This window comes from Salvelinus fontinalis, chromosome 34, assembly GCF_029448725.1.
Source record: "Salvelinus fontinalis isolate EN_2023a chromosome 34, ASM2944872v1, whole genome shotgun sequence".
Taxonomy (NCBI): domain Eukaryota; kingdom Metazoa; phylum Chordata; class Actinopteri; order Salmoniformes; family Salmonidae; genus Salvelinus; species Salvelinus fontinalis.
In genome coordinates this window covers 27,512,435-27,527,953 of record NC_074698.1, presented here as the reverse complement: position 1 = coordinate 27,527,953, position 15,519 = coordinate 27,512,435, and the positions used below count along the sequence as shown (strand labels likewise).

Below are 15,519 nucleotides of genomic sequence, written 5' to 3'. Positions count from 1 at the left end.
ACAGGGAGTACCAGGTAATGACATGCCTATATACAGGGAGTACCAGGTAATAACATGGCTATATACAGGGAGTACCAGGTAATAACATGGCTATATACAGGGAGTACCAGGTAATAACATGGCTATATACAGGGAGTACCAGGTAATAACATGGCTATATACAGGAAGTACCAGGTAATAACATGGCAATATACAGAGAGTACCAGGTAATAACATGGCTATATACAGGGAGTACCAGGTAATAACATGGCTATATACAGGGAGTGCCAGGTAATAACATGCCTATATACAGGGAGTACCAGGTAATAACATGGCTATATACAGGGAGTACCAGGTAATAACATGGCTATATACAGGGAGTACCAGTACTGAGTAAATGTGTAGGGGTATGAGGTAATAACATGGCTATATACAGGGAGTACCAGTACAGAGTCAATGTGGAGGGGTACCAGGTAATAACATGGCTATATACAGGGAGTACCAGGTAATAACATGGCTATATACAGGGAGTACCAGTACTGAGTCAATGTGTAGGGGTATGAGGTAATAACATGGCTATATACAGGGAGTACCAGGTAATAACATGGCTATATACAGGGGGTACCAGGTAATAACATGGCTATATACAGGGAGTACCAGGTAATAACATGGCTATATACAGGGGTACGAGGTAATAACATGGCTATATATAGGGAGTACCAGTACCGAGTCAATGTGCAGGGGTACGAGGTAATTACATGGCTATATTCAGGGAGTACCAGGTAATAACATGGCTATATACAGGGAGTACCAGTACCGAGTCAATGTGTAGGGGTATGAGGTAATAACATGGCTATATATAGGGAGTACCAGTACCGAGTCAATGTGCAGGATAGATAATAGGCAGTAGCAGCATGTGGTGAGTGTGAAAGGGTGTGTCTGTGTGTGTGTGTGTGTGTGTGTGGCGTCAGTATGCATGAATGAACATGTTATGTGTGTGTGGGCGTATAGTATGTCTGTGAGCATGTGGGTAGAGTCCAGTGTGTGTGTTGGAGTGTCAGTGTAAGTATGTGTGAGCATGTGGGTAGAGTCCAGTGTGTGTGTTGGGGTGTCTGTGTTAGTATGTGTGAGCATGTGGGTAGAGTCCAGTGTGTGTGTTGGGGTGTCAGTGTTAGTATGTGTGAGCATGTGGGTAGAGTCCAGTGTGTGTGTTGGAGTGTCAGTGTTAGTATGTGTGAGCATGTGGGTAGAGTCCAGTGTGTGTGTTGGAGTGTCAGTGTTAGTATGTGTCAGCATGTGGGTAGAGTCCAGTGTGTGTGTTGGGGTGTCTGTGTAAGTATGTGTGAGCATGTGGGTAGAGTCCAGTGTGTGTGTTGGGGTGTCAGTGTAAGGGTGTGTGAGCATGTGGGTAGAGTCCAGTGTGTGTGTTGGGGTGTCTGTGTAAGTATGTGTGAGCATGTGGGTAGAGTCCAGTGTGTGTGTTGGGGTGTCAGTGTAAGGGTGTGTGAGCATGTGGGTAGAGTCCAGTGTGTGTGTTGGGGTGTCAGTGTAAGGGTGTGTGAGCATGTGGGTAGAGTCCAGTGTGTGTGTGCATAGAGTCAGTGTAAGAGAGTTAGTGCAAAAAAGGGCCAATGCAGGTAGTCCGGGTAGCCATTTGATTAGCTATTCAGCAGTCTTGTTAAGCAGTCTTATGGCTTGGGGGTAGAAGCTGTTCACTGTCTTGTGGGTTCCACACTTGGTGCACTGGTACCGCTTGCCGTGCGGAAGCAGAGCGAAGAGTCTATGACTTGGGTGGCTGGAGTCTTTTAACATTCTTAGGGCCTTCCTCTGACACCGCCTGGTATAGAGGTCCTGAGTAGCCGTACCCACTATCCTCTGTAGTGCCTTGCAGCTGCCGTACCAAGCGGTGACGCAGCCAGTCAAGATGCTCTCAATGGTGCAGCTGTACAACTTTTTGAGGATCTGAAGACCCATGCTGAATCTTTTCAGCCTCCTGAGGGGGAAAAGGCTCTGCCGTGCCCTCTGCACAACTACGTTGGGTGTGTGTGGACTTGTTAATTCCTCAGTGATGTGGACACCGAGGAATTTGACGCTCCCGACCCACTCCACTACAGCACCGTCGATGTGGATGGGGGCGTGTTAACCCCTCTGTTTCCTGTAGTCCACGATCAGCTCCTTTGTCTTGCTGATGTTGAGAGAGAGGTTGTTGTCCTATCAGCACACTGCCAGGTCTCCCTCGGACCTCTTTCTCGTCAGTGATCCGTCCTACCACCTTCACGTCGTCAGCAAACTGGATTATGGTGTTCACTCACGCAGTCGTGTAGTACAGGAGTGGACTAAGCATGCACCCCTGAGGCCCCCTGTGTTGATGGTGGATGTGCTGTTGCCTACCCTCACCAGCTGGGGGCGGCCCGTCAAGAAGTCCAGGATCCAGTTGCAGAGGGAAGTGTTTAGTCCCAGGGTCTTGAGCTTAGTGATGAGCTTGGAGGGCACTATGGTGTTGAATGCGGAGCTGTAGTCAATGAACAGCATTCTTACATAGGTATTCAATTTGTCTATGTGGGTGAGGGCAGTGTGGAGCGCAGTTGAGATTGTGTCATCTGTGGATCTGTTGGGGCGTTATGTAAACTGGAGTGGGTCCAGGATGTCTGAGATGTTGGAACAGCCTTGCCATAGCAACAGCCTTGGAACCAACAACTCTAGCCAATCAGGGCCCATCTGTCATTGACAACAGCCTCTCAGCTCAGCAACACCAGACATGGACAGACCATCTGCAAGACACTCCAGAGAGGGCACGCCAGCACAGACCATCACAGACCATCTGCCCATCTACGTCAGCCCCAGACATCTCTGGCTCATTTAAAAAAACATATACAAACTGTACTATAGGCCTATTGCTTTTGAACAACAGTGTTTCGTATAAGTGGTATGACTGGATTCAAGAGGAACAAATTGTGGCAGTTTGTCACGTAACAACCACAAAACTATGGTAATGGAACTTCAGTGTGACTGAGCGCATCAGCTGAAGGCTGAGGGAGTTGGACCCAGCACGGCCCTGTCAGAGCTAAACTAACGCCAAGTCACAGCTTCCGCCGTCCGGCTGATCACACATAATCTTGACCTGTCATCATCGTTACACCCCATCACTCAGACATGAGCTAATCAGACACCATGCTGTTCTGCCTGTCTGTCTGTTTACAGCTAAAACACCAAGTGTCTCTTACATGTTTCAAGAGGAACAAATTGACGACACTACGTGCAAGTTTGTCGGCATATCAACATGCTACCGTAATGCACAATCACACAACTGACTGCATCAGCTGCATTCAGAGGGAATTGGATCCAACACGGCCCTGTCAGCACTAGGCTAGCTAGGCTAACACCAAGTCACAACGTCCGGCTGATCTGAACCTGTCAGCACTAGGCTAGCTAGACTAACACCAAGTCACAACGTCCGGCTGATCTGAACCTGTCAGCACTAGGCTAGCTAGGCTAACACCAAGTCACAACGTCCGGCTGATCTGAACCTGTCATCATCACTATGCCCCATCACTCATCTTAGAACAAATCATCATCCTGTCTCTGTCTGTCTGTCTGTCTGTCTGTCTGTCTGTCTGTCTGTCTGTCTGTCTCTGTCTGTCTGTCTGTCTGTCTGTCTGTCTGTCTGTCTGTCTGTCTGTCTGTCTGTCTGTCTGCAGCTGACGGCCCGTCTCTGTAGCCGCTACACGAACATGACAGCCAGTCATATAAATTGAGAATCATATAGGGTCTACTCTGGGGCTGTGTGATCATGTATGGTCTGGTCATGCCAACAGGTCTTGTATACATTAAAACAAGGCAGTTTATGGTCTGGTGCCACATTTTCCCCCAATGTAACCCTAAGCCTCCGTATCAGCCACCCAAGCACTAGATTTAAGTGACTACACCAGGCCTGGGTTCAAATACTATTTGCTTTATTTCAAATACTTTAGCTGTGCTTTTCTGAGCTTGCCTGGCACAACTGAACTAATGGTGTAGACCCAAAAGTGCAAACTTCTCCCATCTGTCACTCCAGGAAGACATAATCAAATGCTCAGATTATTTTCAAGGAAACAAGTACTACTTGAACCAAGGTCTCTACTACAGTGTACTTCTGCCTGTGTGATTCTATGATATCACATGTTTCTTCTCTGCCTGCCACTACTGGGCAAACTGTCGGCTGGTTGCAACAACACTGACGTGCAATCAGACTGAAGCCCTGTGCCAAGAAGTGGGGAGCGCAGTAAATTACCAACTGACGAAAGAATGGAAAAAGGTGTGTTTTGGGTTTCTTCCCTGGGACCGTCGGGAGGCTAGAATGGAGGGATGAAGGGAGAGAGGCATATAGAAAAAGCTGTCCAGACTTTCCCTGCTGTTCCGTGGATGCAGCCTGGGATACAGAGCTAATGGATTCTCCCCGGCAATAAAACAGTATTCAGGCTGAGGTCCAGAGCAAGGAGGGAGAGTAGAAGGGAGGGAGCCACCTGAGATGTTTCCCACAGTACTGGCCTGGAGATTAGGAAGGAAGGAAGGGATGGAGGGAGCCACCTGAGATGTTTCCCACAGTACTGGCCTGGAGATTAGGAAGGAAGGAAGGGATGGAGGGAGCCACCTGAGATGTTTCCCACAGTACTGGCCTGGAGATTAGGAAGGAAGGAAGGGATGGAGGGAGCCACCTGAGATGTTTCCCACAGTACTGGCCTGGAGATTAGGAAGGAAGGAAGGGATGGAGGGAGCCACCTGAGATGTTTCCCACAGTACTGGCCTGGAGATTAGGAAGGAAGGAAGGGATGGAGGGAGCCACCTGAGATGTTTCCCACAGTACTGGCCTGGAGATTAGGAAGGAAGGAAGGGATGGAGGGAGGAGGGGTGGAGAGATAGAGAGGGAAGAGAGTGAATGGTAGGGGTGGGGTGGGATGGAAAGGGGAAGAAGGGATAGAGAAAGAGGTGGAGAAAGAGGTGGAGAAGGAAAGAGAGAGGAAGAGAGAAGAGATGGGGTGAAGGGGAGGGATGGAGGGATTCATAAATCTCTCTCTCTCTGGCAAGCGGTACCGGAGCGCCAAGTGTAGGACCAAAAGGCTCCTTAACAGTTTCTACCCCCGAGCCAAAAGACTGCTGAACAGCTCATCAAATGGCCACTGGACTATTTACACATTGGCACACCCTCCATTTGTTTTTACACTGCTGCTACTCACTGTTTATTATCTATGCATAGTCACTCTACCCCTACCTACATGTACAAATTACCTTGACTAACCTGTACCTCCCCACATTGACTTGGTACTGGTACCCCCTGTACATAGCCTTGTTATTGTTATTTTATTGTGTTACTTTTTATTATTTTTTACTTTAGTTTATTTGGTAAATGTTTTCTTAACTCTTCTTCAACTGCATCGTTGGTTAAGGGCTTGTAAGTAAACATTTCACAGTAAGGTCTACATCTGTTGTATTCGGCGCATGTGACAAATAAAGTTTGATTTGATTTGTTGGTGCTGTTTTGTGTTTGTCAAACCCCACAGCCTCAGACCCTCTCTCATAGCCGTGGCGAATCGTGTCGTTCCGAGTAACCCAATTCCAACCCTGCACCCCACCAAAACTTCAACACACTTTAGATTACTGTCTGACATCCACACTGCCTGCCTTTTTGGAAGGGGTTGCCATGGCGATCGACAACAGCAGTGTACACACACGCACAGGACAGGGCCTGCAGTCAATTTTCCCTCCGGCATGCCCCCCTCTCTCTCCGTACCCCTCACCCCTCTGCCCAGTGTCTGCCTGCCCATCTTCTCGTCTGGCTGGTCTCACAACTTCTGACCTGTTTCAACCCAGCAGCACTGCAGACAACACTGGCCCACTGTGGCCACACGGGAAAACTGCTCAACGACAACAAAAGGCATCTTTATGATTAGCTCACACACACAATGTCGCTCTCTCACTTAGTCACTCAGTCACTCATGTTTTTTTAACTAGGATGAAGTCGTCCCTAGACACTGATCTTGGGTCAGTTGGATTATGATTTGTGGTTCTTACCTCCTTTCGTTGTCGTCGAGGTGAGCAAACAGCACGTTCTTGGAGATGGCCTTGGCCAGAGCAGTCATGGTCTTGTAGTCCTTAGGAATCACCTGAGGGACAACATAGCAAACATCATGGTATTGTAGTCCTTAGGAATCACCTGAGGGACAACATAGCAAACATCATGGTCTCTCAAACAGGAACCAGACTACAGCACCTCCATCACAGACAATGGAATTGATGGGCATCAATACAATTGATTGAATTCCATGTAATACTGTACCCATTGTCTTTTCTATTTGTCATGCCATGTCTACATGGCTACAAAGTTGTTTTTAAACTTCCCCAAAAAGCATTTATTGAAAAGAAAAGAAAACCCTAGAGCTATGCACATCAAGCCAGGCACATGCACATGAAGCCAGGCACATGCACATGAAGCCAGGCACATGCACATGAAGACAGGCACATGCACATGAAGCCAGGCACATGCACATGAAGCCAGGCACATGCACATGAAGACAGGCACATGCACATGAAGCCAGGCACATGCACATGAAGCCAGGCACATGCACATGAAGCCAGGCACATGCACATGAAGCCAGGCACATGCACATGAAGACAGGCACATGCACATGAAGCCAGGCACATGCACATGAAGCCAGGCACATGCACATGAAGACAGGCACATGCACATGAAGCCAGGCACATGCACATGAAGCCAGGCACATGCACATGAAGCCAGGCACATGGACACAAATCAAAAGATCTCAATGCACAGATATAAGCACATTACAGTACATTTAAATAAACCCTCCTGTCTGTACATAATTGAACGCAACCCATCTGTTTGACTCAGATCAGTGTACGTGTGTGTGTGCGGCTGTGTGCCTATGTGTGTGTGTGTGTGTGTGTGTGTGTGTGTGTGTGTGTGTGTGTGTGTGTGTGTGTGTGTGTGTGTGTGTGTGTGTGTGTGTGTGTGTGTGTGTGTGTGTGTGTGTGTGTGTGTGTGTGTGTGTGTGTGTGTGTGTGTGTGCATGCATGTGCAGCCCTTCGCTGTGAGTTCACGAGGCCCTGTGCTCATTCATAAAACATGCATTTTCATGTCCATGTCTGAACCAAAGGACTGTTTGAGGGAATGATGCGGGCCAGCCACATTTCCTCAGAGCCCACTACAAAGACTACTGCCTCTGTATTTAAGGAAAGACGTTCTAGGGAGAAAAACTTAGAGCTCTGAGCTCTGCAGATGTGTTACTGTGGGGAGAAGAGCGAGGGAGAGAGAGAGAGAGAGAGAGAGAGAGAGAGGGAGAGGGAGACAGAGGGAGAAGAGAGAGGGAGAGGGAGAGCGAAGGATAGAGAGAGAGAGAGAGAGAGAGAGAGAGAGAGAGGGAGAGAGAGGGAGAGGGAGAGAGGGAGACAGAGGGAGGGGGAGAGAGGGAGAGAGGGAGAGAGGGAGAGAGAGAGAGAGAGAAAGAGAGAGAGAGAGGGAGAGAGAGAGAGAGAGAGGGAGAGAGGGAGAGAGGGAGAGAGAGGGAGAGAACTATAGCAAGACAGAATCAAAGAGATGCCAGTGGGAGAGAGAGGGAGATAGTACTGTAAGAAAGAAAGCGTCCGTGCTCTGAGGGAAGCAGCAGTCTGTAGGCTGTAATTAACTTAAAGCAACAGATGGCTCAACATGAAGAGAACCACAGCTACAACAGCAGCAGACTGGCTGAAACATTCATGAGGCCACTGCAGTACACTACCAACATCAACCCTCTGTAGTCTCTATCAACCATCTGGAATGCTGGAAATAGACCCTTTGCTCCAAAGAGACATGCTATACTCTTTATGGATAGAGGGGTAGAGAGAGGGTTACTAGAGTCTTTATGGATAGAGGTGTAGAGAGAGGGGTTACTAGAGGCTTTATGGATAGAGGTGTAGAGAGAGGGGGTACTAGAGGCTTTATGGATCGAGGGGTAGAGAGAGGGTTACTAGAGTCTTTATGGATAGAGGTGTAGAGAGAGGGTTAGTAGAGTCTTTATGGATAGAGGGGTAGAGAGAGGGTTACTAGTCTTCATGGATCGAGGGGTGGAGAGAGGGGGTACTAGAGTCTTTATGGATAGAGGGGTAGAGAGGGGGTACTAGAGTCTTTATGGATAGAGGTGTAGAGAGAGGGGGTACTAGAGACTTTATGGATAGAGTTGTAGAGAGAGGGGGTACTAGAGTCTTTATGGATAGAGGTGGAGAGAGGGGGTACTAGAGACTTTATGGATAGAGGTGTAGAGAGAGGGGGTACTAGAGTCTTTATGGATAGAGGTGTAGAGAGAGGGGGTACTAGAGTCTTTATGGATAGAGGTGTAGAGAGAGGGGGTACTAGAGACTTTGTGGATAGAGGTGTAGAGAGGGGGTACTAGAGTCTTTATGGATAGAGGGGTGGAGAGAGGGGGTACTAGAGTCTTTGTGGATAGAGGGGTAGAGAGGGGGTACTAGAGTCTTTATGGATAGAGGTGTAGAGAGAGGGTTACTAGAGTCTTCATGGATCGAGGGGTGGAGAGAGGGGGTACTAGAGTCTTTATGGATAGAGGGGTGTAGAGAGGGGGTACTAGAGTCTTTATGGATAGAGGGGTGGAGAGAGGGGGTACTAGAGTCTTTATGGATAGAGGGGTAGAGAGAGGGTTACTAGAGTCTTTATGGATAGAGGTGTAGAGAGAGGGTTACTAGAGTCTTCATGGATCGAGGGGTGGAGAGAGGGGGTACTAGAGTCTTTATGGATAGAGGGGTAGAGAGGGGGTACTAGAGTCTTTATGGATAGAGGTGTAGAGAGAGGGGTTACTATTCTTTATGGATCGAGGGGTAGAGAGAGGGTTACTAGAGTCTTTATGGATAGAGGGGTAGAGAGAGGGTACTAGAGTCTTTAGGGCTGGGAGTAGTGAGAGTTGGGGGGGATAGTGCTTACAGACAGGGCCTACTAGCCACTTTAAAGCTGAGAGGGTATAGACAGAGAGAGGGTTTACTGTCTACTGTCTAGCCTCTTTACGAATGGCAGCGGATGGAAACAGAGAAAGGGTCGAACCTCTTTAAGGCTGAAAGTAGATAGACAGAGAGTGTCTGAAGTCTAGCCTGTTAGTCTACAAATGGGAGAGGAAGGGTAGAAACGGTATCTAGTCTGTTGAAGGGAGTGGGAGAGGAAGGGTAGAAACGGTATCTAGTCTGTTGAAGGGAGTGGGAGAGGAAGGGTAGAAACGGTATCTAGTCTGTTGAAGGGAGTGGGAGAGGAAGGGCAGAAACGGTATCTAGTCTGTTGAAGGGAGTGGGAGAGGAAGGGTAGAAACGGTATCTAGTCTGTTGAAGGGAGTGGGAGAGGAAGGGTAGAAACGGTATCTAGTCTGTTGAAGGGAGTGGGAGGGGAAGGGTAGAAACAGTATATAGTCTGTTGAAGAGAGTGGGAGAGGAAGGGTAGAAACAGTATATAGTCTGTTGAAGAGAGTGGGAGAGGAAGGGGATGGCAGAGAGCTGGGAGCTGAGACCCAGATTACACAGAGATCCTCCTGACGCCACTCAGTCAAAACCAAGTTCCCACAGTGCCAAGCCCAGACACAAACACACACACACAAACATAAAGACAGACGAGCAAAAACACACACACACACACACATATACACACAAACACACACACACACACACACACACACACACACACACACACACACACACACACACACACACACACACACACACACACACACACACACTGAGCAATGTGAACGTATGAGAGAGGGATTCATTTAATATGCTTAGTTGCTCATCTGGGAAATGTGAATGAAACATCAACTAAGATATTAAACCACTTTATCTTCTGTCTGAGGGTTATTTCAGTCCATTGCTGTATGTAGAGCCTGTGTTGTTATCAGTCTGGCACCATGTCATCCAGGACTGTCTCGATACCAGACCTGGGGTTAAATACTATTTGATATCCTTCAAATGCTTCGAGCGTTTGCTTAGCCTGTGTCAGGTGCGTGGGGTTTGTCATTTTTAGACTTTTCTATTGGATTCATGGCAACAGGCAAGCTCAAACAAGCATAGATATAGTATTTTAAATGATTTGACATAGTTTTTGTAACCCAGGTCTGCTAGCTACATGTCATTACCGCTGGGAAAGGCAACAGCTGTTTACTGAAGAACCCAGCCTTCAATCAATTTGTTAAACCCCTCATTTCATTCAAATCTGCTTCCATAACTCTGAATTATGTGTGACACTTGTCCGTCACGCTTGTAGCTCAAGCTAAACAAAGGCATGTTTGTTATCGTCTGATGGGAATTTTAAGGACAACCTCGAAATGACAGATTTGTGTGTGTGTGTGCGTGTCTATCTCCCTGATTGTGTGTGTGTGTGTGTGTGTGTGTGTGTGTGTGTGTGTGTGTGTGTGTGTGTGTGTGTGTGTGTGTGTGTGTGTGTGTGTGTGTGTGTGTATCCCTGAAATAGCGTGAATCACTGACCTAAACATTTGCTAGTTTATTGGTTTATCATCCATGACCGGAGCCTGGCAGATACCTGCTGCTAAGACTGACAGATACCTGCCGCTAAGACTGACAGATACCTGCTGCTAAGACTGACAGATACATGCTGCTAAGATTGACAGATACTTGCTGCTAAGACTGACAGATACCTGCTGCTAAGACTGGCATATACCTGCTGCTAAGACTGACAGATACATGCTGCTAAGACTGACAGATACCTGCTGCTAAGACTGACAGATACCTGCTGCTAAGACTGGCAGATACCTGCTGCTAAGACTGACAGATACATGCTGCTAAGACTGATAGATACCTGCTGCTAAGACTGGCAGATACCTGCTGCTAAGACTGACAGATACCTGCTGCTAAGACTGATAGATACCTGCTGCTAAGACTGGCAGAAACCCGCTGCTAAGACTGGCAGAAACCTGCTGCTAAGACTGGCAGATACCTGCTGCTAAGACTGACAGATACCTGAAGCTAAGACTGATAGATACCTGCTGCTAAGACTGACAGATACATGCTGCTAAGACTGACAGATACCTGCTGCTAAGATTGACAAATACATGCTGCTAAGACTGACAGATACCTGCTGCTAAGATTGACAGATACCTGCTGCTAAGACTGACAGATACCTGCTGCTAAGACTGGCATATACCTGCTGCTAAGACTGACAGATACCTGCTGCTAAGACTGACAGATACCTGCTGCTAAGACTGACAGATACCTGCTGCTAAGACTGACAGATACCTGCTGCTAAGACTGGCAGATACCTGCTGCTAAGACTGACAGATACCTGCTGCTAAGACTGATAGATACCTGCTGCTAAGACTGGCAGATACCTGCTGCTAAGACTGACAGATACCTGCTGCTAAGACTGATAGATACCTGCTGCTAAGACTGGCAGAAACCCGCTGCTAAGACTGGCAGAAACCTGCTGCTAAGACTGGCAGATACCTGCTGCTAAGACTGATAGATACCCGCTGCTAAGACTGGTAGATACCCGCTGCTAAGACTGACAGATACCCGCTGCTAAGACTGGCAGATACCCGCTGCTAAGACTGACAGATACCTGCTGCTAAGACTGGCAGATACCGGCTGCTAAGACTGGCAGATACATGCTGCTAAGACAGATAGATACCTGCAGCTAAGACTGATAGAAACCTGCTGCTAAGACTGGCAGAAACCCGCTGCTAAGACTGGCAGAAACCTGCTGCTAAGACTGGCAGATACCTGCTGCTAAGACTGACAGATACCTGAAGCTAAGACTGATAGATACCTGCTGCTAAGACTGACAGATACATGCTGCTAAGACTGACAGATACCTGCTGCTAAGATTGACAAATACATGCTGCTAAGACTGACAGATACCTGCTGCTAAGATTGACAAATACATGCTGCTAAGACTGACAGATACCTGCTGCTAAGATTGACAGATACCTGCTGCTAAGACTGACAGATACCTGCTGCTAAGACTGGCATATACCTGCTGCTAAGACTGACAGATACCTGCTGCTAAGACTGACAGATACCTGCTGCTAAGACTGGCAGAAACCCGCTGCTAAGACTGGCAGAAACCTGCTGCTAAGACTGGCAGATACCCGCTGCTAAGACTGGCAGATACCCGCTGCTAAGACTGACAGATACCCGCTGCTAAGACTGGCAGATACCCGCTGCTAAGACTGACAGATACCGGCTGCTAAGACTGGCAGATACATGCTGCTAAGACAGATAGATACCTGCCGCTAAGACTGCATGATACCTGCTGCTAAGACTGGCAGGGGCAGGAGGGTGGAGACACACACATAAGCCACACTGCAGTGGCCTGCCAATTACAGCGAGCTGACGGGGGGTCAGGCCGAGGGGTCAGGGTAAGGATCGGGGCAGGGTAAGGATCGGGGCAGGGTAAGGATCGGGGCAGGGTAAGGATAGGGGAAGGGTAAGGATAGGGGCAGGGTAAGGATAGGGGTAGGGTAAGGATAGGGGCAGGGTAAGGATAGGGGCAGGGTAAGGATAGGGTCAGGGTAAGGATAGGGGCAGGGTAAGGATAGGGGCAGGGTAAGGATAGGGGCAGGGTAAGGATAGGGGCAGGGTAAGGATAGGGGCAGGGTAAGGATAGGGTAAGGATAGCGGCAGGGTAAGGATAGGGGCAGGGTAAGGATAGGGGCAGGGTAAGGGTAAGGATAGGGGCAAGGTAGGGATAGGGGAAGGGTAAGGATAGGGGCAGGGCAAGGGTAAGGATAGGGGCAGGGTAAGGATAGGGGCAGGGCAAGGGTAAGGATAGGGGCAGGGTAAGGATAGGGGCAGGGTAAGGATAGGGGCAGGGTAAGGATAGGGGAAGGGTAAGGATAGGGGCAGGGCAAGGGTAAGGATAGGGGCAGGGTAAGGATAGGGGCAGGGTAAGGATAGGGGCAGGGTAAGGATAGGGGCAGGGTAAGGATAGGGGCAGGGTAAGGATAGCGGCAGGGTAAGGATAGGGGCAGGGTAAGGATAGGGGCAGGGTAAGGATAGGGGCAGGGTAAGGATAGGGGCAGGGTAAGGATAGCGGCAGGGTTAAGGATAGGGGTAGGGTAAGGATAGGGGCAGGGTAAGAATAGGGGCAGGGTAAGGATAGGGGTAGGGTAAGGATAGGGGCAGGGTAAGGATAGGGGCAGGGTAAGGATAGGGGCAGGGTAAGGATAGGGGTAGGGTAAGGATAGGGGCAGGGTAAGGATAGGGGCAGGGTAAGGATAGGGTCAGGGTAAGGATAGGGGCAGGGTAAGGATAGGGGCAGGGTAAGGATAGGGGCAGGGTAAGGATAGGGGCAGGGTAAGGATAGGGGCAGGGTAAGGATAGGGTAAGGATAGCGGCAGGGTAAGGATAGGGGCAGGGTAAGGATAGGGGCAGGGTAAGGGTAAGGATAGGGGCAAGGTAGGGATAGGGGAAGGGTAAGGATAGGGGCAGGGCAAGGGTAAGGATAGGGGCAGGGTAAGGATAGGGGCAGGGCAAGGGTAAGGATAGGGGCAGGGTAAGGATAGGGGCAGGGTAAGGATAGGGGCAGGGTAAGGATAGGGGAAGGGTAAGGATAGGGGCAGGGCAAGGGTAAGGATAGGGGCAGGGTAAGGATAGGGGCAGGGTAAGGATAGGGGCAGGGTAAGGATAGGGGCAGGGTAAGGATAGGGGCAGGGTAAGGATAGCGGCAGGGTAAGGATAGGGGCAGGGTAAGGATAGGGGCAGGGTAAGGATAGGGGCAGGGTAAGGATAGGGGCAGGGTAAGGATAGCGGCAGGGTTAAGGATAGGGGTAGGGTAAGGATAGGGGCAGGGTAAGAATAGGGGCAGGGTAAGGATAGGGGTAGGGTAAGGATAGGGGCAGGGTAAGGATAGGGGCAGGGTAAGGATAGGGGCAGGGTAAGGATAGCGGCAGGGTAAGGATAGGGGTAGGGTAAGGATAGGGGCAGGGTAAGAATAGGGGCAGGGTAAGGATAGGGGCAGGGTAAGGATAGGGGCAGGGTAAGGATAGGGGCAGAATAAGGATAGGGGCAGGGTAAGGATAGGGGCAGGGTAAGGATAGGGGCAGGGTAAGGATAGGGGCAGGGTAAGGATAGGGGCAGGGTAAGGATAGGGGCAGAATAAGGATAGGGGCAGGGTAAGGATAGGGGCAGGGTAAGGATAGGGGCAGAATAAGGATAGGGGCAGGGTAAGGATAGGGGCAGAATAAGGATAGGGGCAGGGTAAGGATAGGGGCAGGGTAAGGATAGGGGCAGGGTAAGGATAGGGGTAGGGGGAAGGCAGTGCAAGCAGGGCTTTACATTTCAAAAATGAATTGGTAGCACTGGTGCTCCTAACTTCTAAAAGTTTGGAGGACAACATAACATTCAGCCACCAACACCAGAATATATTATTTGATCAATATAGCCACTATTGGGCCTGTATGTATTTTAGCTACTTCTGTTGTGCTCTAGAAACTCATATGCAACCCTGTAAATATATGTGTTTAATATAAAAAGCTGAAAATGTTATACAAATATCTGTCATTAAAATTACTAAGTAATTTTCTGCATTGTGTAAAAGCACTATTTTCCTTTTGAGATTACATAACTGCTAAATGACTCAAATGTAAATGTAATTGTATTGAAAATTGTATAATGTCTCTTTAAGAACATTGTTTGATGACATGCCAGAGATCTGTCATTCATTCATCACTCTGATCATTGATCTCCTGAAGAAGTTCTCCCTTCACCTTTAGATCTGTGTCCCAACATGTTTGAATAAAGCCTACTGGCAAACTTACCAGGTTGTTAGCTAGCTATGCTACAACGGTAGAGCGAAGCCTCATAATTACAACAATTATTATCTGGGTCATTTCTTTCTAGGCGCAGCGGTGCTCCCAAATTAAAATTCCAGGTCGCACAGGAAAATATTTAGGAGCATATGCAACCAAAACGTTCCCATTTTAGAGCCCTGAGTGCAAGAGCCATCCACTACCATCTGGTTGGATCTGGTTGAGATTGTGTGAGTTAAGTGAGTTCTGTTAAGTCAACTTAATTAGTTGTTTTGAGAAGGGTTCTTTACTTCCCTAAATGTGTGTAGGTTTTTTGACAATGGCAAATATTTTCAACTGCGGTCCCAAAGGAGTATGTGTTACAACAATACCAATTAGCATTAGCCTAATCACCATGCCAACCTTAATTTCACTTCCGCTGGATACAACATGTTTTTCATCCTTTCGGGCCCCTTACTCCTGTGTCGATAGTTTGAATCTCTAGTCAAACTCTCCTCGTCAGATTGTGGACAATCAATGGTCAGACATATGGTCTGTCTGTGTGTTCAGTCTCTGTGGTCTATCTTTGGTCAGACATATGGTCTGTCTGTGTGTTCAGTCTCTGTGGTCTATCTTTGGTCAGACATATGGTCTGTCTGTGTGTTCAGTCTCTGTGGTCTATCTTTGGTCAGACATATGGTCTGTCTGTGTGTTCAGTCTCTGTGGTCTATCTTTGGTCAGACATATGGTCTGTCTGTGTGTTCAGTCTCTGTGG

General features: G+C 48.5%; 1 protein-coding gene across 3 annotated transcripts in view; it reads right to left on the bottom strand.

Moving 5' to 3' along the window:
* Positions 1–15,519, bottom strand: part of prkar1b (protein kinase, cAMP-dependent, regulatory, type I, beta) — a 196,918-nt gene that overhangs the window by 134,543 nt on the left and 46,856 nt on the right. For all 3 annotated transcript variants that reach the window (XM_055898373.1, XM_055898372.1, XM_055898374.1), the window contains one exon: positions 6,028–6,119. In XM_055898373.1, the coding sequence (XP_055754348.1) occupies positions 6,028–6,119 (92 nt within the window). The remainder of the gene's footprint in view (positions 1–6,027; positions 6,120–15,519) is intronic.